Here is a 21,383-nt window from a genome sequence, read left to right as displayed (position 1 = left end):
CATGTTATTCTTGAATTTTTGGCTGGAATGTATAGCTGTCCTAATCCTCCTGCAGGATGCATGTGGGGTGCATCTGATCCCACTGGACAGTGTGGATGGAGTGGTAGGTCTTCACTTGTGGTCCCACTTTTCTCCACAACCCTAATAGCTCTTTATCTCTCTGCTATTCACAGCTTTTGTCTTGTCTGAGCCACACTGCAAGATGGGCAGGGAAGAGATTGCCATCCTTGGGTTCCAAGAGAACACAGGCATCCTTAACATCATACCCACTTGTGGGGAAGCCAGTAACAGTATGCAGAGTCTGGCATTGTGAGGCACTTGGGGTCTGGCACTAGACAATTTCTCCAGCCTTGTCTCCCTTCCCCTCCTCTGTGTGACAGAGTGGTTGTTGCCCACAGTCCCACATGTCCTTGTCCTGAGCCTTTCTATAAGCTTTTCCCTCCGCCTGCTTGCCTTTTCCATCCTTGAGCACAGCTACATGTTCTCTAGGTCCCTGAAGGGGACAGTGTCCTCAGGTAGGCTCCCATAGTAGCTGTGCTTACCAACTCTCCATAACACTTGGCACACTGTATAGTCTCTGCTGAGCTCCTTGACAGCATAGGCTTTTAAATCACCCCTTAACAGCCCTGGAACTTACGTCAGAGCATGATATAAATATGTGCTGAGGGAACCAGTGACCTCTTAGTACACCCACCCCCCAGCTTTGTTTAGGTTAGTCTAGGTGAGTAGCCACAATTTGCCAGAGAAGCATAGATTTCTTCACAGCTAAGTCTGGGCTTCTACAAGGGTATCCCCTTGGCTTCATTGTTGACAAGGTTGGCAGGATGGCAGCAATGTTCTTCAGCCCCTCTGGGTAACCACAACAGGACAGCCTGACTGAACTCAGCGTCGGGTATCCTTGAGTGCTGACCAGATACCCAGCACTGTTAGTCATTTTCATCTATTTTATCATTTAGTTTCTAACAATCCTCTGAGATGCAAGTGCTAATACGTTTTTGTGGTTGAGAAGGCGGACACTTGAGTAGTTAAGACTTAATCAGGATCACAGAGCCACCAAGTGGCAGACCTGGGATTAAAACTGTGGGTATTTCCTTGTGGGCCCAGTGCATGTTCAGAAAACTGTTTCAGTTTTAAAAGGGTAGCATCATTGCCAGGAAGTATCTCCCCAGGGTCACCAGTGAACCAGGGAGAATGCAGTAGAAAACAATCCTAATCTGTGAGATGAGTTCTTGAGTGACAGCTGGTAGAAGATGGCAGGAGACTCACCATTATCCAAATGATACAGTGGAGCTTTGAGCAGCATTAAAGAACCTTAGTACCTGAGTAACGAGAAGCCTGAGGCTGCTGGCTACAGCCCAGACAGACCCACTGATGCCTGCTGACATCCTACCCTTGTCCTCCAGCAGCAAATTCTCTTTTTTGGTGGGGTCATGTGTTAAAGGGATAGGTTTTAAAAGATAAGGTTAGCAAAAATAAAGGAGGTTAGCCTCACAGGCAGTTCTGTGCTCTGACTTGATGAGGTAAAGCTTTGGTCATTCCTCTGGTTTCTTTGGTACCTCCAGCCCATGGGCAGAACTTCCTGAGTACGTAATCTTCCACTAACTGAGAGCCCACTCTCCCCTGCTAATCCATTCACATACATAAGCAGTGTGGGAGAGTGTTGATTTTCAGTGCATACTGGATACCAAATACTAAGAAACCAGGACAGAAGTTGTCATGGAAACCATTTTAATGCTAGGAAAATGTTCCCACCAACTGCTGGGAGAAGCAATGGGGCCTGGCCCCCCCCTTGACCCTGGGCAGCCACCCACTGAGCCATAGCTCCTGTCCCCATTTTGCACAGTGTGAGAATGGTTCTTAGACTTTTCTAACGGCCCCTGATACTTCCCCATGTGGGAAGCTACAGTTTCCTGCCAAGGTGATATTTGCCCATGTTGCAGCAAGTGTTCTGTTTCCCCACATTCAGAGCATTGGGTGTCAGGTCTCAGTACTCAGCCATAAACTTGTTCCACTTTAACCAATGATCCTGTGCTGCATAGGTATTGTCTCCATTTCACTGATGTGGGAATTGGGGCTCAAAGAGGTAAAAAGGTGGGATTCAAACCTAGGCGAGTCTGGCCCCAGAACTCCCTTTTGTGTTTAAAATAGGAACCCAGTCAAAAGCATGGACGGTTTGTTGTCACTAAACAGTCCTATTTATAAAGTTTCCTTTAGAAAGAAAATAATAAACATGCAGGTATAAAGATAGGCTCTAAAAGCATCTCTCCTCCCTGCTTTTGGTCTGGAATGAGATGGGTGGCTTGGTGAGGTGGGTGGAGAATTATCCAGGCAGGAAGTATGCTTGCTACAGCAGCCAGTCCCGCTGGCATTCAGTGACTTCCCCAGAGGACTTGATTTGAACAAGTTCCTGAATTCGGCCACTGCCTTTTCTCCATTTGTGTTTGCCCTCAGATCTGAGGGCAGATATCAGGGCAGAGAGCCATGGCTTGGATTTGACCAGAGATATTGTGGAAAAAAGGGGGAAGCACATAATTTGCCTAAACTGGGGGCCCTCCTCCCAGGAGAGATCCTAGGAGCCCTGGTGAGCTTCAGACCTGGAAGCACAGCAAGGAAGTCTGAGATGGAATTTCTCCAGCTAGTCTGCCAAAGAGAAATCTGCCTTTGTGAACACATGCTGAAAAGTGGCACCTGCTGCCTGTGCAGTGTGTGAGAGCCCAGCTGGAGGCGCAGGCCATCCTGCAGTGCCTTGGAGCAGCCAAGGGCATTCAGCCTCGTGCTGTGTTCATACCCTTCAGTTTGAAAATGGAGATCCTGATACATACTAGTCACATAGTGTTCCCCTCATCCTCCCAGTGTGTTACAGATCCTAGCACTCCTACCCAGAGCAGGGTAGGACGTCACCAATTTAGAAATCAAGGTCGCATTTACATTCCTGTGGAAAAGTGACATAATTATTGTGAGCCATTGGGTTTAAATTCCACCCAAGGCAGTGGGGAAACCTGAGTCTATGCCTGCCATTTAAGCACTCTAATACCTGTCTTCGCAAAGGCAGAAGAGTGATACAAATGTGCTGTGTACAAAGCCTCAGCAGTCTGCTTTCAGTCCCTGTGCATAGTCTGGCTGGCAGCAGACATCGCAGGGTAGATTGTCATAAGTCCCTGCAGAATGGAACCTATGAGAAAACCCCCTGGGTTAGGGAAGTATCCCATGGGCAGTTCCACACTTCTACATTCTCCATTTCCTCCCACAGAGGAAGAGAGCTTGCAAGCAGTACCCCAGATCAGCTGGTGCTCTTTGATGTCCTGGGTCACCAATGTAACAAGGTTATTAAGGGGCACGTTCAGGTGGATGAACAAGGAGGCTGCCAGCTAGGACTCTTGGCTTCCAGGCAGTTTCCAAATTCTCCCCCACTGCCAGTTTGCTTGCCTTGTCTCTGTTCTTTCCCACCTAATTTCCTGCCATCCCACAAAACCAAGCAGAAGTGGGGAAAAGGGAAAGAAGCCACAGACAACCTTGCAAAACTGGTCTGCCCTGCCCATCCATGTCTGTGGCTGCGTGTGCTATGTCTCCACCTGGAGGATTACCTGGGTTCTACTTCCAGGCTGTGTTGGGGATGGTGAGACAGCTTCCTGGTCCCAGGCTTCCTTGAGCCTCTGTTCAGGTGGGGCTAGCAGCAGAATCCTAAAGGGCCTGCCCAAAGGCAAGCAGTTCTGGCCCTGAGAGAGGTAGAGAGGGGCCACAACAACTTGAGCTTCGGTGCTGAAGGCCCCTTTCTAGACTTTGGCATAAAAGTCTCTATTTTGTCCTTAAGTTACGGTAAGAAAACACCCCCATCATCATGAATGTTTAGAACCACGCTGAATGAAGCCCTCACATTCAAGTTGGCCTCAACTGGCCAATGCTTCAGTCAGCCATCCACCAACATCCAGTCTAACAGCTGATTGGACTGGATTCCTTTTTGTAGAACAGGTAAGTCACAGACGACAGCTGACCTTGAGCTTTTCTTCCCCCACAGAGGTTCTGCCCCTGGTGAAAGGAAACCAGAGGGCCTATTTTTTACAGTAGAACGTGAGCACTGGCAAATACTTTTTCCAGATGAAGAAACAGGCCCAGAGAGGGGAGGTGACTTGCCCAGGGCCTCAGGGAACTGGGGGCAGAGCCAGGGGTTCTGGCTTTGTAGCCCTGAGTTAGAAAGCATTTGATCCTCAAATTACCACAGTCCATAATGGGTAGGCCTCATTCCCAGTGACTCTGCCCAAAAGGCTGTACATTTTCTAACTATAGTTTAAGTTGCTTAAAAAATTGAAAAGCCGGAATGTTCCATTTAGAATGCAGTCCCGTTAGGTGACAGGCTCCACTGCATGGCCTAAAATTAATCAACGTTTATCGGCTGCATAAAGGATGTTGTAGTGGGATGTTTTATAGAGCAGGTAAACGGAAGGGGTGGCAGCCTCGGGGAACACGTGGTGGTTCAGCGCTGTGTCCATCTCATCCACATACTCCACCTGCAGGGCGATGTTCAGTGCCTGAGACAGGGCTGTGATCTGGATGTGGTCACACTCCATGGCCATGGGCTCCACTTCCTGCCAAGGCCAGAATAAAAAAAAATCAGTTTAGGGAGGAGGCCTAGCAGAGGACACAGGAGAATCCCAGCTCTGGCTTTCATGGCCCTGGGTCTTTTAAAGCATCTATGTTGGGAAATAGTCTTCACAACAACTCATTAGGTAGATACTTCCATCCCCCTTTCTAGAGGAGGAAACTGAAACCCTGTGAGGAAGGGCAACCAGAAACACAGTAGAACTGCAAGGCTCGATTCGAGATATCTTTGATTCCCGACTCTAACTATATGTAAGAAGAGAACAACACTACTTTCAAAAACGGGGGTGGGGGGGCAGGAATATTTGAGCTTGGACTTATTAATGCACAGAACCAGAGAATCCCAGAATGGAAGAGGACATCAAAAAGGGATTTCAGAGGGCTAGGCGAATGAGTGAGTCCGAGAGCTGAAGAGGCAACAGAGAGATGGTGGCAGGCTGGCATGCGTGTCCCACATAACCAGGGTGCTGCTACTCTGCTCCTGCTGTTTGTTGCCATGCAGGAATAAAGCCCTGAGAGCTGGATCTTCTGAGAGAAATCCAGATAGGAAAGCTACCCAAGGTTTAAATGTTGGCAGCTCCGTTTCAGATAATTACCATACATCATAAAACACATCTTAAGACAGATGTGATTCTGGGGCTGCTACTCTGCAGTTTTGTAAACAGGGCCCTCATTTCTCAGATGGATGTACACCCACAGCCACACAGTTCAGGCAGCTCAAGTAGGATCAGTTTCTGGCTTGCTAATCTTATTCTTCAGATTACAAATGCAGACGTGACCTCAACTTCCCTGGCAAGGGATGATGGTGTTAAAGTCTCCTGAGAGAAGAGGGGCTTTCCTGGCACCTTCCCACGGCCCACACACCATCCTCCCCTGTGTGTACAATCCCAGGAGGTGGGTATTGATACAGCAGATCCCAGGGCTGGGAGCTAAGTCCCCAAAGCTTGAGACTCTGAGGACCTACATGAGTACAGAAGTCTTTGATGTCCATCTCCTCATCAATGAAGTGTCGGAAGAAGTCTGCGCGGTTCTTGATGAAGGCTGAGGTGAGCAGGCGCAAAAACTGCACGATTTGGTCCGAGGAGCTCTGGTCGTTGAACACCTTCAGCAGGCTGGACACTGAGCCATCCTTCTCTACCAGCTCTACCACACTGTAAAACTGCACTCCGCCAGGTGTCAGTCGAGGGAGGCACAGGCAAGACCTTCCCTCCCCTCCCTCCCCTCCTTCCCCTCCCCTTCTCTCCCCTCTCCCATGGGACTCTCTCCACAGGACCCTCCCCTCCATGTGTATTTCCCTTTTAAGTGCTCTAATTGAGGTACCGAAATAAATATCTGGGACCAAAGCTAAGTAGGAGGGTTAGAAATGCTCTGCAATGTGTACCTTAGCCCAGAATCCTGTCTAGGGCACAGCACTTTAGGGTCTCCTTCCATCACTGGTTGTTGGGATTCAGAACTGAATCCTCCAACCCCACCGGCTTCATAAGGGAGGGGAGCAGGGTGGAGAGGAAATGGATGAAGGAAACTAGGGGATGTTTCCAGCCTGAAAGCTGCCCCAAAGGAGGTGCCCCTTCCCAATAGGAGGGCAGGGCCCTGGGGTCCTGTCCCCACGTGCTGGAAGCAGCTGTCCGTCCTTCCCCCAGCTGGGAGGAACAAAAAGGGCATAACAGCAGAACCATGGGCTGTGAGGGGCTCTAGCCAGTGCCCATTCCTGTCTGCTCTGCCAGCATGAAAGGACCTGGACCCTCAGCCACCCTGCCCAGGTTAACTTACAGCATTAAAGAAGTTTCGGAACTTGTGCTCCTCAAAACCAGCAGCCAGGAGGTCATTTGGGGTCTGCAGGACACGTTCTTTGAACCTGAAGGGGAAAGGAAGACTGATGGCTCATGGAGAAATGATGATGGAGCACTGCTGTGACAGTCAGTGTCCTCCCGCTCACACCCACTGCCCCCCACACCTGAGGTTTGTGCCACTACCAGGTGACTGCTCTCCCTTTCAGAGCACTTCCCTGTGGATCACACACGGACTTTTCTATTCCTCCCCAGTGTATACAATCCCAGGAAGGGGGTGTTACACCCAGTTCATAGATTAGGAGGTTGAGGAAATCACTATCCCCTCCCAGACGTTGATTCTACCTTTCAAAGGTTTCTGAACTCTGTTCCTCCTTTTCCCCGTGGTTCTTGCCATGTGATCATCATTTCTGGCCAGGGCCATGCTCAGCCTTCCCATGCTCCCAGTCCCTTCTCCACAAGGACCTCTGGAGTGACCTAGCACAGTCTCCTCCCTCAGGACACAGCTCCTCAGCACAAACATCCAAGGGAGGGCCCCTGCCTAGCTCCCCAATTTCCTCTCCCTTCTCAGCCTCCCTCCCACCCACAGCCACTTACTCCCCGTCTGTGTTTCACTCCTTAGCACCCTGTCCCCTCAACCAGTGCCCTCTACCTATTCACAAGAGCTAATTGTTCAGTTTTCAAGATTTTGCCAGTCAGGGGTTAAACACCATTACTTGAATTATACAACAACACAAAGCTAAATATTTAAAACTCCGTTTCCTAATTATCTTTGCTCTTGAGGTTACATATGTCTGTCATGTGTGATGGTGGAGAGATGACTGGGCTGTAGCATATGTTTATCTCTTCCCTGATCCCTGCTCAGTGACCCCCATGATGGTGGCTTGAAAAACCAATTGTGACAGGAGTATTTAAACCACAGGATGGGCTAACACAAGTCAGGCCTCCCTGTCCCACAGCCGTTAAACCTTGGCCAGCACTGACCTCCTTTCACACCTGGTCCAATGGCCCTTGCTCTTGTCAGTGCTGGCTCAGCCCTATCTGCCTCCATGGCAGGCCCCTAACGGCACAGCTCCCTTCCAAGAGCAGTCATGGTAGTCGGAGGCCCGCAAGGAGTCCTATCAGCCCCTGGCCCCGAGACACAGTTAGCAGCTGACACGAGAGACAGAATAAGTGACTGGTCTGTGGAGGGGAGGGTAAGAGCTGGTGCAAGAAGGACCAAGTAGAGAGGCTCTGGGGGACAGCTGGCACTGGCTGAGTTGCAGTCCCTCCCCTGGGAAGGGAGGCTAGACTCCCAGTGGGGCACAGGCAGAGGGTTTCAACCAGGAACTCTAGGCCAGAGGGGGAGGCTCAGGTGCCTCCTTGCAGGAGAGGGGCCGGTGAGGAGAGGGGTGGTGTATGCGGAGCACAAACATCTAAAGCAGGAGGTGGAAGTTGGCTCTGGCCAGGGCAGGTGTGGGGAACACACCACACCGGCAGTTGGCAGCCCTGCTGTTCGGTTGCTCTCAGACTTTGGGCCCCCTTCTCCTCCCTGGCCTCCTCGGACCTCAGCAGCTGCATTCCCACACTGCTTCCTCCCAGTGACTGCTGACCCCTATACCAGGCGCTGTGGAGCAGCACGCGGGCCCAGCTACGTGAGAGGCAAACGCCTAGGCCAGAACTCTGAGCCGATGAGGCAAGTGAAGGGGAGGAGGATGGTGTTGGGACTTGGGGTAAGGCTCTCTGCTGTATGCCAGCTTTAAAAAAAAAAAAAAAAAAGATTTATTCAAGAGAGGCAGAGACACAGGCTCCCTGCATGGAGACTGACGTGGGACTCAATCCAGGGTCTCCAGGATCACACCCTGGGCTGAAGGTGGCGCTAAACCGCTGAGCCACCCGGGCTGCCCTGTATGCCAGCTTTAGGGTGACCTTGGGCAAGGCTTGTCACCTTCCTGAGGCTCAGTGTACTCAAATTGCAGCATGGGGTAATGCCAACCTCGCCTAACCGTGAATGAGTCCTGTTGATGCCCCCTCTACAGGAATCTGGAATCCAGTCAGTACCCCCACCTGCTCATGGCGGGAGTGGAGGGGTTTTGGTCACTATCCTCTCTCCTTTCCCTGAGCATGTTCCCTGCTCTGCCCACCCCCTCAGTCTGTCCTGTGGAGACCAGCCAGCAGGCCAGGCAATGCTCTGCTCAAACCCTCAGGGGCTCTGTCTCATTCAGGCTGAAATTCAGGGTCTTTATAGCTATAGACCTTACCTCCAACCCCCTACTTAAACACCTGGGGCAACACCTCCTGCCCCAGCCCTGGACAACTTGGCCACCTTCCCTGCCTGGTGTTTCCTACAACACTTATCACCACCTGACACCTCACATACTGTCTTCTCCTGCTAGCATGTCTGCTTCACAGACAGGGGGTTTTGTCTCGTTCTCTGCTGCATCCCTGGGGCCAGTCTGTGTGGTGCCCTGCTGGGTGAGGACTGCAGGCAGGGACACTGCCCTGGAAGGAGTGCAGGAGTGAAGGGAAATGAGCATGCAGGGCTGGTACAGACACATGGGCTGGGCTTTGTGAGCAGCACCCACAACAACACCTTGTGTATGCAAACTCACCCACCTTCCACAGAAACGGAGGCTCAGAGAGGTGGGGTGACTTGCCCAAAGTCACACAGCAAGTAAGCAAGAGAGTGAGGTCAGGCTTAGAGCCCTAGACCTCGACATGGCCCAACTCTGCGGGATACGGGTAGTGGGGAAAAACCCTGCCCAGGATTGTGCGGTCTCGACTCTGCAGAGCTGTGGGGAGATGGGGGAGGATGGTGACTACAGATAGGTGACTCTCCCATCAAAAGAGACTCAGCCCGTTTGTCATTCAGGAATGGTTCCTTCCAAATAAGGAACAGGTGGCCTAATTTCTGTCCCTTTTGAGGGAATCTACATTTTGAACAGGAGATAATGGCCTTAACCTAGCCGTTGTCAACCAGGGTTGACTTGCTCCCCAACCAAGGAGATATACCTGATTGAGTCCGAAGACATTTTTGATTGTCATGACTTGGGGAGAAGGATGCTCCTGGCATCTAGTGCGTGGATGCAAGGGATGCTACTAACCACCCTGTAAGGCCCCAGACAGCCCCACAACAAGAATGTGGGGAGTGCCGCTGTTGAGAAAGCTGCCCTTGCAGAGTAGTTCTGGCACCAGGGTCCAAGGATCAAGCCTGAGGGCTCTGGGAGCTTGGGCTACTCTGCTCTGCTCCCGCATGTGTGGGCGGTGGCCTTCATCAGATCCTCTCAGGGCAGTGAGAGCTCCAAGATCAAGAAGCACATCTCAGCTCCTTGCTGCTCACAGTGTGGTCTGAGACCCGGCAGTGGCGGCATCTCCCAGGAGCTCGGGAGGGACACAAAAGCCTGCCCTGGAACTGAATCGGGACCACCCTCACCAAGATCCAGGCGGTTTGAGCGAAGGGGGACACCAGAGAAGCCCTGGCCTAAGCCCAGATGCAGAGGCCTAAAGGACTGCTCCAGGGAGCAGCGGCTAGAAAGAGAGGAACCTTCGGCATCACGTCAAGACTCAGGTAGATGGGCAGATGCCCAGTTACACACATTCAAGAACAGGGGCAACTGAAATTATTCACAATGGGCAAAGCTTCATTTTTCTCCTTGGAGTGAGTCTTCAAAAAGTCAGCCAAGGCAACCCACCTAGGCGCACTCAGGCCAGGGCAACGGCATCCATGAGGTCACTGGTTCCATCCCCAACCGCCTGGCTGTCCCCTCCCCAGGTTTGGCAGGCTGTGCCTAGGAAACCCCCTCTGGGAGACTCCGCCGCGCCCCCCCCAGCCCACCCGGTGGTCCCACATGCCCCCCACTCACTTGAGGACCTCCCTGCTCTTCCCCAGCAGGGATTCCAGGTAGGAATAGCCCAAGGCCCGGTAGAAGCAGTTCCCATCCCCCTTGGTCTTGCGGATCCCGGTGAACCTTTTGCTGAGTTCCTGTAGGTCAGAGAAGGAAATGTGGATATCCGCAACACCATCACCCCTTAAGTCCTGTAAGGGCCAGGGCCCACCCTTCCCCCAGGTAGCACTTGCTCCCTGCTCTTGGGCCGGCTGACCCTTCACAGTCTCCCAGATATCCTTCATCACACAAATGTAAAACTGTGTCGAGCCTGTCCTTGTGGCAGCACCCAGTGCTGAACAAACAGGTCAAGGCTCACCCTCAGGTAGCCTACAGTCTGGGGAAATGGACCGTTAGACAATTAGGACAAGACGGGAAGCATGGGAGTGCCTTGGAACAGTGGCATCAGAAGTCTAGGAAGGCTTCCAGGAGGAGTAGCACTGAGAGGAGCAAAAGTGATGTGCATGGCGCAGGGGTAGTGGGGCTGAGCAGTGGGCCAGGAGTCTGCAGCCTCTAGAAAAGGACTCCTCAGACATAACCACGTAGTCTGGCCAGTCTTTCAAACATTGCTCAAAAGGTGTGGCCCTCCCCAGGCCACTCACCTCCACTCTGCTCCTAGCTGCCAATCTCTGCAACGCCCTGGAGTCCCCTTGGCTGCCTCATGGGGCTACCGTCAGCGTTCTGAGAGCAGAGCATGGGCATCAGGAAGTCCCTGCTCCCGTCACAGCAATGACAAGGCTTGGAGTTAATGGGGCCCATCTCAGGCCGGCCAACAGGGAAGGTCATGCTCCTTGGGAACCCCATCTTACCTCCTGAGAGGGTTCCAGGGTACACGAGTCCCTATGGCCCAGCCTTTGCTCCTGCCCCAGGAAGTGCTCCCTGTGGCTGCAGGAGATAGTCCTGCCAATGAGCAGAGGAAGCAGAGGTGTGCTGCCCCCAGAGATGGAGAGAGCCCAGGCTCCTCCTGCTGCCCCGGTTCTGTGAGCTGTCCCTGCACCCTTCTGTTACTCCTCTTTTGCATAGCTCAGCTGGAGTGGCTCTTCCCCACTGAGAGATGCCCTAGCACTGTGGTTCTGGATGCAGCTTAGAGATCAGGCTGCCTGTTCCAAACCCCAGCTTGTCCGCTCACTAGCTGTAGGATGGTGGGCCTGCTATTTAGTATCTGTGCCTTGGTGTCCTCAGCTGTAAAATGTGGATATAAAAGTACTGATTTGCAACCTTGTCATGAGATCTCAGTGAGTATATGAAGCATTTAGCATAGTACCTAGCTTTAAAAAAATCCTATATAAATATATAGGTATACATATATTTTTGACAATTAAAAGATTTCTCATTAAGGCAAATACCCAACATGAAAATATTTTGGGATCCCTTTAATTTGCCCGGGAGCCTGGCCCCAATGCTAAGCCACTCTGCCTTCAAAGTGGTACCTTTGACTCCAATCCCAGCTCCAGCACATTTGCTCCAAGATCCTATCCCCTGCAAACCTCCATCTCACCTGGATTTTCCTCTGGTATATCCTGTTTTCAGGATGATCCCGAAGAATTGATAGAATGTCACATTTTTCTGATATTAGGTTGAAAGATGTTTCACTCTGAAAGAAAGGGAAGCAAAGCTGTGTGACAATTTCAAAGCAACTGATGGGCTTCCACCAAGTAGAAAGCCTCTGAACTGCTAGTTACGTGACATAGTGAATGTTACCTATCCACAAAGGTCACACTACCAGTTATCTTGGATGTCATGTTCCCTGGTCAGGATTGGCCCCATCCTTTAGGGATGTCATCCTGTAACTTCCGAATGGACTCACTTTAGGATATAAACCCCTCGAACCTAGTGAGCCTTCATGCTGGAGTATGAGGTATCCCCTTGTCTCCTGCCCTTCCTGTCTCACTCATTCATTCTTTTACTTGCCAACAATACCTAAACTTCCAGCCTGCACAAACCACCTTTTGACAATCTGGAAATAGAGGTTAGAACATCTGGTGGATGTACCACCTACCGGCCAAAGTCCATATTGCAGCCCAGCTGGAGCCTGGATCCATTCCAACCCAGAGATAAGCTTCCTGGCCCAGAGGCAGGGCTCTGGAGGGCTGAGAAGAAATCCACAAGGAGCAGGTCATGGCAGGAGGTGGCTTCGGGGCCAGGGAAAGGGCAGGAGACATCTCTGTTCTAACAGCCAACTCCCTACCAGCCTCCTCTCTGTCTCAAACTGTTCCTGCCCAGTGCCCAGACAAATGGCAGATGCACCCCTGCCTCCAACCCATCCCTAGAACAGCTCTGATCACAGCATGAAAGCAATGGAAGAGAAATTGGCATTAAAGCCACATGTCATTTAGTTTAAGAGAAGTGGCTCTGGTGTCTGCACACAACCCAAGGAGACAGTTATTCAACACTGCACAGCTGTAAGGTTGGTGTTATTTGGGATTTTTATGAATAGAAAAGCTTTCCATCTATTGCTATCATTTTTGACAGAGTTGTCAGAGCTCACCACTTTCAGTTTATGCCTCTGACCACACGGGCCTTTCCTGGGCAGCCTCTCCACCTCCTCACAGACTGAGGGCTAGGGCTGAGGGCTCACAGAGGAGCCTTGATGTTACAAGCTCCTTTCCACCTGGAAAAATGTCTGGATTTTTTATGATTAGATTTCACCAAAGTTCATCACTGGAAGCACAGAGCTGGACCACAAGATCACACAATGAGGTGTAAGTGACTTCTAGGGCTGCCCATCTCTACATTGGACAGACTCAAACTTATATCTGACAATGAGCTTCTTTGCTCCGATTCCTGTGCCCAGCATCCAGGACAGATGAGAGGAGCTTTGACTGGGAAGGGGGCATTTCTGGGGGGTTGGATGCTCCCTGCCATCAATGTCACCAAAGCCATGCTGGCCTCCCTCGGCGCATTACAGCTTGTCACACTACCGTGGCCTTCCATTTACTTGATGCCCCAGGGCCCATTATAAGGCATGGAAGAGAGCAGAGGGTGAGAGATTTGTTAAACAAACAAAAGCCACCATATCCACGAGGACTCCCTGCTTGCCCCACCCCACCCAAGTCAGGCTTGGGCTCTCCCCTGAACTCACACTTTATTCCTTTTCTCCCTTTCTGGTGGCCCCAAACATGCCCTCTCCTGAATTTGGGGGATTCAGGCCAACTTCCCAGAGAAAAACCTGAGTGGAGAAGGATGAATGTATCATCCTAAGAACAGGAGGAAAAGGCTTTCTAAAAGAGGGAACAGGGATGCAAATGCTTGTTGGTGGGGGAAGAGATTCTGGATTTCATTTCTGGAAGCTTCCACTCCATACTCAGCCTTCTCTGCAAAATTAAGTCAGCCTCCTTCCTCACTTCCGCTTGGACATGACAAGAGCAGGGAAAAGTTAACATGTTTTGATCTTTGCTAAATCATGGAGGATTTCCATTATCGTCAGAACAACTGCTGGTGTGCAATTTTGCACTCCTACTACTATGTGCTAGTAAAGCAGTTACCCACAGGACCCCATAAGTTTCATAATAAAAAATCCACTTCTGCTGCTTTGAGGGAAAGGCAAGGGGACACTCAGGTGTGTTTAAACACAGCAGGTGCGCCCGCTCTACAGAACCCTCTAGCTCACATTCACTTCCTTCCAGGGTCCCATTACCCACCTCACTAACAAAAGTCTCGTTTTATAGACAGTGGACTGCAAACGTTGGCTTGGGTCTCTCTAAACATGGATTAAAAAGCAGTACAACTGGTATTTAACGCTGCTTATCCCTGGCCTGCCCCAAACAAAACCCAACCAAACAGTGGGGCGGGAGGACATGTAGTTAGGTATATTCAGTTGCTTCAGAGAGGATATAGTGGAGGCGTGGAAAGGAGTTTAGGGAATTAACCCGAATGATGTAAGGATAAGTACTTATGATAGAAAAGCACCATTAGCAGTCAAAACGAGAATGTTAATAGACAGGGACACCCACCTTGGACCAGGAAAGCCAGTTTAGGTTTTCCACTTGCCATAATACAAACTTGGCATTTGGGGCAAATTTCCTTAGGCTATTAAATTTATAGGAAAAATATTAAAAAGCAGCTCAGGGTGCCTCTCAGCCACTGAGGGTGGCGCTCATCACACTCGGGGTTCGAGAGCCCAGCTGTCAACACTGGCTTCCCTTCATCCCTGTCCCCGTGCCCCACCCTCTATTGGTAGTCCCTGTGGTACATGTTTCAGTGTGTACCTGTCTTTTCATTGAGGTAAAATATAAAATATACTCCCATAGCCACTTGTAAGTGTACAGTCCAGGGGCATTAAGTACACATACAGTTGTGCAACGATCACCCAGCTTCTGTCCCCAGAGCATTTTCATCACTCCACCCGCTAAACATTAACTTTGCATTCCCCACCCCACCCCCAGACCCTGCAACCACCGTTCTATTTTCTCTCTGAATCTGCCTAGCCTAGGGACCTCATGTACGTGGAATGTACTGGTCTTCTTAAAACTACAGAGTTGTTTTACGTATGCACGTGTTTTAAATGCGCATTACATACTATTCTGCAGATATCATGGCCTTTTTATGTTGCTTCACTTAATACTACTTTAAGATTTACCCCTCCTGATAAATGGTTCCCCTGGTTGGCTTCCTCCACCCCAGGTGCCGGCAGTTCCAAGGCCCCCTTAGTGGTGGCAAGTGTACTTATGGGGCTGGGGGAGGGGTGGGGGGGGACAGGATTTCCAGAATGGTCCAAATCAGCTTGAGGTCCCTGTCCTGGTCCCTGTCCCCAGCAGCACAGCCCTGGTCACAGCTCTGGGGGAAAACGAGGGTCTGAAACTCCACGGAGAACCTGGGCACGGCCTCAGTTTACTGGCCCATAAATCAGGTACAAGGCTTTCTGGGTTTGATATTGGCTGACTCTAATTGGTGTTGTTTTATTTTATTTTAATTGTGCCTGAAAATTTCCAGGATGTTATGTTGAAAGGACAAGCCTGACAATGCCCCATTGGCCCTAATCAGGCCACCTGAAAGGATTTTAGTCTTTAATTGCTGGTTTGCAAATAGATGCTAATTAAGTCAGGCAGCTGGCAACTCTGCTTGGAAGGGGCATTTAGCAGGTTAAGTCGAGGCCTATATTTCAAAGTGAGAAAAGGGCCTTTCTTCCATCCCTAGCAATCCTGGGAACTAGCCCCTTGCACTAGCAGGTGGGCTTGGCATTCAGACCAGGTTTGTGTCCTCCTCCTCCTCGCTGGGAGCCTGGACTGCTTTCCTACCACAGCCTCAGAGCCAGGGCAGGAATCAAAGCACTTGGTGTGCTGCAACTGATCCCAACTCGAGTCCACACCCGCTCCAAATGCAGGAGAGTCAGATTCCCAATTTCCTCTGGTAGTCTCTCCAAAGTCTCTCTGCAGACCCGTAACCTGGCCACGTAGCCTCAAGCATTGCTCCACCAGCCTCAGACCCCCAAACGCCAGGCTCACCCAACCCAGATCCTTCTGGCTCCAGGCAGGCAAGACCAGGGCTGGAGCCCCAGGAAGCCTTGGGAAGGGACAGGGACCTTCTGAGAGAAGATGGGAGATTGGCCAGGTTCTGAGCCCTGTCGGTGGGTGACCCCTGGAAGCTCTGGACTCTACCGTGAAGGAGCTGGTAGCCTGAGGTCAGACCACGCGGTGAGTCGTGGCTTCTTGGGTACTGGGCCTGGTTAACGAGGCTGACTCAGCCTGTGGTCAGCCTAGCTGGTGGAGCTGCCTCAGAGGGAGGTAGGCTGGCCGAGGGCTACATTAGGAGAGGATGTATAGAATACAGGGATGGATAGGATGATCAGTTTTTTTTACTGATGAGTGATCAAAATGCTTGGAGGCAAAAGATCTTGAAAAGACCTAGTGCCCTGAACTGGTTTCCTATTGGGGCTATAACAAGTTAGCACACACTCGGTGACTTAAAAACAACACAGATTTGTTACCTTGCATTTCTGGAGGCTCCAGGGGAAAACCCCTTTCCTTACTTTTGTCACTTTCTAGAAGCTACCTGTGCTCTTTATTTCATGATCCTTCTCCTTCCAGGATCACAGCTCCTCACTTTAACCCTCCTGCCTTCTCCTCCTCCTCCTCCTCCCTCTCTTTCTCCACCTCCATCTCTTCCTCCATCACCACCACCACCTGCCCCCCCTCCCTTATAAGGACCTTTGTGATTACATCATTGGGCCCACCTGGGTGATCCAGGGCCCTCATCTCAATAACCCTTAACTTCACCACACCAGTGAAGCCCTTGTTGCCATGTAAGGGACCTTATTCACAGGTTCTGGGGATTAGGTGTGGACATCCTCAGGGAGCTATCAGCCTGCCCCTCCCCACCACATGCCCCTTCTGTGCCGTGCAGCTAAGGAAACCGGGAAGTCCCTGCATCTGGGCTTCCACCCCTTTTGGGTCACAGTTATTGGCTAGTTTTGCAGAGACTCTGAACTCAGATCCCAGCCACCTCTCATTTGATGTCTGGACTCATACAGCATCTTCTAAAGGACCCTCTGATTTTCATCTCTGGCCCTAAAGCTCTCACTTTTAAACAGCCACCGGGATGTCTGCAGCATCCCCCCAACTATTATGCCCCAACTGCTCTCTTGCTCCACACCTGCCTCCTCTCCAGCTGTCTCCAGCTCCCCAAAAGGCCCCTCCATCCAGTCAGAGCTCATGCCAAACGCAGGACCCCTCCTGCACTCCTCTCTTCTCCATTGACTCTGCTCCTGGGTCAGGCCAGAGTCGCCACCCTCTGCCCTCAGGGAGCCTGCAATAGCATCAGCCCAACCCATCTCCTGGCTTCCACCCCTGCCCCCCTTCCTCACCATCCTCCACAGCAGCCAGCACAGGCAGCTTCACATAAGCCAGAGGAAGACACAACTCTTCCATTCCTTCCAGTGGCTCCCCTCACTTAAAGAAAAGACTCAACCTTTTGAAGACAATCTCTCAGGTTCTACGACATCCAGCCTCGCTTACCTTACCCTCCCAGGGCACCAGCCACGATGACCCTCTTTGTGTTCCTCCAACAGGACATGCCCATTTCTACCTCAGGGCCTTTGCACATGCTGCTCCTGCTGCCTGGGATGCTCCTCTTAAGACTCAGGTGGCATCACCTCCTCAGAGACGTCTTCCCCGAGTGCCCTGTGTAAAATTGCCCCTCCCCCACTACCTTGACTTGCTTTATTTCTTCACATGGGCTGCCATGAAGGTTCACTCATTTCCTTGCAATCTCTGTCCCTCTGCTAGACTGTCAACAACATGAGGGCAGGTATTTGTGCATGCCTGTCAAGACCAAATCCCCAGTGCTTGGCACACAGTAATGCTCCAAAAATGCATACTGAGTGGATGGGTGAATGAACAAATGCATGAGCCAGTCTCATCACCCAGCCTGGCCACCTCCAACCCTGTGTCCACCAAACTGCCAGGGAGATCATCCAAGTCAACCACTCCGTACTTGTCAGAAGTCTGTTACAGTCCTTATCCCATCCCCACCGGCAGGATAAAATTCAAAGCCCACAACACAGCATGTTGAAGCCCTTCTCAGCACATCCTGACGCTCCCTACTTTTCTAGACTCATCTCCCCTCCCTCCTCTGAGCTCCCTGCATCCACACAGACCTTTCCCAGAATATTCCATTCTTGACCCTGTTTCCAGGCCTTTAAGCACACTGTCCCACCCTGCCTGGAATGCACCCTTCCTCAAGTCCTTCCTGAATACTCCTACATATGCTTCAAAACCTCATTCAAAAGACTCCCTCATGAAGCCTTCCCTGATACTCCCTGCACCCTCAGCGACTACCAGCTTTCTGCTGTGCTCCCCAAGCCCTCAGTCAGGCCTCTTAGGCCATGATCAGTAGCTCAGGGATTGCTTGCATCCAGCTCTGTCTTGACCAACAGGTATCAAGCTCCTAAGCAAGGTTAGGCCCCTCACCTTTCTCATCACTGCCCATCATGGGGCCTGATGACTAGGGGCTTGTTTGACAAACAAAAGAACAAAGCACGGAAGGGCCCTGTGGTTTCACTATTCACTTCTCACACTCATGTGTTCACCAAATGTTAACTGGATTTTGAGTGAACACTTATTACCTACAGCCCAGCCAGTGGCAGCCCCTGCCCTCCTAGGGGGTCCTGTGCCTTCTCCACAGGCCTCTAGCTTAGCCCAGTGTCTTTGAAATGGAAGAGGAAAGAAGATGGTGTATTTCCCAAGGACGTTCCTCTCCTCTGCTGCCCCCGCACACATAGCCCCATTCACACCACGCAGGAACATAAAAATCGCCACATAGCACAGTGTGTGGCTAACAGTAGGTGCTCAGTAAATGCCAGCAGACCCTGTGCAGCCCTGCCCCACCCCGTGATTCCCAGGCAGACACCCTCCTCAGTGCATTCACCACTTCACCCCTCTCCAAGACCCCCAAGCCTTCCCTGACCCCATCTGCCTTCTGACTTCTGGTCTTGAGAGTCCAGGGCAGTGGGGAAGGTGGAATCAGAGGCCTCACTGTCTAGCACAGAGACCAAAAGTTCAGGTCCTCGTCACCACCGTCCTTGCCCTGTTCTCAGCTTCCCAACGGTGGCCTCCGGCTCCAGGGTGGCGTTTTGAACTCATTATTACCCCAGCTCCTGCCACTCCGTAGTGGGTGATAGATGCAGAAACACGTGGGCCCCCTTCCAGGAGCAGCAGAGCCAGGGAAACCTTGGGGCACTGGGTAGAAGCAGGAAGCTGATGCTTCCAGATGCCCCAGAGGCCCTGGGCCACACCCCAGCAGCCGGCTGCTTTGTCCAGGGCAGCCCTGACTTAGCTGCCCTGGCTGCTCGTGCCACACTCAACGTGCCAGGCCGTGACCAGGCTTTGACCCATGCGCCAGCCCAGCAGCGTCCTGAAGGGATGGACCACCTCCCCGCGCAGACAGGAGAGGGAGGGGACCAAGAAGAACTGGGCATGCGTGTGCACCCACTTCCAGGACCCTGGTACCACAGGAGCAGCCGTAGCTGGTTACCTAGGCCGGGCGCTCCACAGGTGTCACCTCATGTGGCCCTCACAGTGCCTGCTGTGCAGATGCGCCAAGTAGTGCTAGGGGTGGGGGCCAGCCCAACCAAAGCCTCTTGGCTTTCCAAGGGGTGGAGATGGCATCTGAACTCAGAGCTGTATGACTGCAAGCCACCGTAAGGGCCACGAGCCCTTACACTCTACAGGCTCCCTGGAGCAGGGGGCTAAGGATTAAAGGGTTTCAGGCAGTCGCCACACCAGGTTGCTTGGTTGCTCGCAAGGTGCCCGGCCCCTCCCCCTACCACCTGCAAGGTGGTCTGATGTAACACAAGGAGCACTGGACTGGGAGTCCAGAGGCCTGCATTCAAGTCCCAGGTCTACTACCACAACCAGTCCCCGCCCTTTGCTTATCTGGGCCTCAGTTTCCCCTCCCACGCAAGTTCCAGGGTCGTCCTGGCCCAGGGTGGCTCTGGGGCCGTTTCTGCTCCACCCATACTCTGAATCAAGGGTTCCCCTGGCCACCGCCGTGGCCCCCTAACTCATGTGCTTGCAACTTGAGGCGCCTCTCCATGTGCATCCCAACAGCACACACCTCTGTTGATCCGCGGGATGGAGAGGACGTCCCCCCCGCCCCCCCCCCCCCCCCCCCCGGGCTCCTGCACCTCCTGGGTCACTTGCGGGGCTTGGGGAGGAGGCGTGGCGCCGGGAGCTGCCCACTGCGCGGCTACTTAACAAAGACGGCGACCCGCAGCCCCGGGGCCTCTCGGTTCCCGTTCCGTCGAGGGCGCCTACACTGCGCCGTCGGGGCGACACCCTGGGGACACGGGGGCGAGCGCACCACGGACGCGGGGCCCGGAGCCCAGGCTGGGTCCCCGCGCCGGGCGTCCATGGGGCACCGCGGGGCGCGCCTCGGGCCTTGCAGGGCGTCCCCGGGGAGGACGGGGACCCCCCCTCCTCCCAGCACCCGTCGCGGCGACTCCCCGTTCCCAGGGGTCCGAACGCCCGGGACCCGCGCTGGGGGCTGAGCCCGGCGCCCGTGCCCCGACCCGCGAGCGCACAGGCGCCTCGGCGGCGAGCCCGCCCCCCGCGCCCCCCGTCCAGCTCCCCTCCCCCCGCCTCCCTCCACGACCACTGACCATAGTGGCCGCAGCCGTCGGGCCAGGTCCCGCCGCAGCGGGCAGCGATCCGGTGCGGGAGGGCGCCGCGGGAGCCACCGGCTGGCTCCGCCGTTGGGCCGGGCGGCGGGGGCCTCGAGGGCGCGGGGGCGAGCGGAGAATGCACCCGACCGCTCCGCAAACCTCAGGCTAGACCTCCACTGTGTCCCAGCGAGACGCACGCCCCGCGATTGACGTCTGAGGCGGGCAATCAGCAGCTGGGACGCAGGACGTCACAGAAAGTGGGTGGGACTCCACGCGCCTTCAGCCTATGCTTCAGGGTTTATTTGACAGGGCACCGCCCCCTTTTAAAGACACAGAAAGCTTTTAACTAGCAAAGGAGTTAGCCCGACCCAGAAAGGCAGGGCTTCATTTGTAAAGGCTGAAGGGCTTTTGACCAAAACTGCAAATTGAGGCCTCCTGAAAGATTAGTCGGCTCTCATTAATTTCTCAACAAGGCCACGTAAGTATAGTTTGCTCCAGATCAGAGGACAGGTGCTTGGGGAACACGTGCCCAATAACATCAAGTTACCTGCCTGCCCTTGTGTAGCTTCTAAATAATGTTTTACCCACTTCCAGCTCATGAATCAGTCGGTTAGCAGGCACCCAATTAATGGTTGTTGAGTGAATGAATTTCCAGGATTGTTGATGCTGTGCCTCTGGAATCCTAAGGCTGCATACGTGTGGCACAGACGTAAATCAGGTCTGGTGACTCAGCCTGCATACAAGCTCATTATTACGGAACATCAAACACAGGAATATGTATCATTCAAAGATTCATTCACCAGCCCTGCCCCCCTTCCCCAGGAGATGCTTCCAGTGGGGGAGGGAGGGTTTCTGGGGAAGGGGGTGCTCCAGTGCATTGCATGCATCAATTTACAGGTGTCAAAACTCCCAGGTCCGTGTGTTAAGCAATTGCCCATTCCCATGCTCACTGTCCTGCCCCAGGCACCAGGCTTGACTCTTGGATAAACAAACATCTGTGTCTTCCAAGTGCACATCATTTACTAGGTGGAGAATTTA

The 21,383-nt window shown here is 52.6% G+C and overlaps 1 protein-coding gene across 2 annotated transcripts; it reads right to left on the bottom strand.

Moving 5' to 3' along the window:
* Positions 1-4,323: 4,323 nt before the first annotated feature.
* OTUB2 (OTU deubiquitinase, ubiquitin aldehyde binding 2) lies at positions 4,324-20,959 on the bottom strand. Of its 2 annotated transcripts, XM_038545617.1 has the most exons (7): positions 20,934-20,959; positions 12,246-12,336; positions 11,745-11,840; positions 10,226-10,344; positions 6,367-6,451; positions 5,561-5,755; positions 4,324-4,583 (listed from the first exon to the last, which is right to left on the bottom strand). In XM_038545617.1, exons 1-7 carry the CDS (start codon positions 20,942-20,944, stop codon positions 4,377-4,379), a joined length of 804 nt encoding a protein of 267 aa, XP_038401545.1. In that variant the 5' UTR covers positions 20,945-20,959; the 3' UTR covers positions 4,324-4,376. The 2 variants fall into 2 exon arrangements, with proteins under 2 accessions (XP_038401545.1, XP_038401546.1); XM_038545618.1 differs by lacking the exons at positions 12,246-12,336; positions 20,934-20,959 and adding an exon at positions 20,343-20,510.
* Positions 20,960-21,383: the final 424 nt, after the last annotated feature.

Source organism: Canis lupus, chromosome 8 (genome assembly GCF_011100685.1).
Source record: "Canis lupus familiaris isolate Mischka breed German Shepherd chromosome 8, alternate assembly UU_Cfam_GSD_1.0, whole genome shotgun sequence".
NCBI classification, from domain to species: Eukaryota; Metazoa; Chordata; class Mammalia; order Carnivora; family Canidae; genus Canis; species Canis lupus.
The sequence above is the reverse complement of the archived record's forward strand: the minus strand, read 5'-3'. Positions and strand labels throughout refer to the sequence as shown.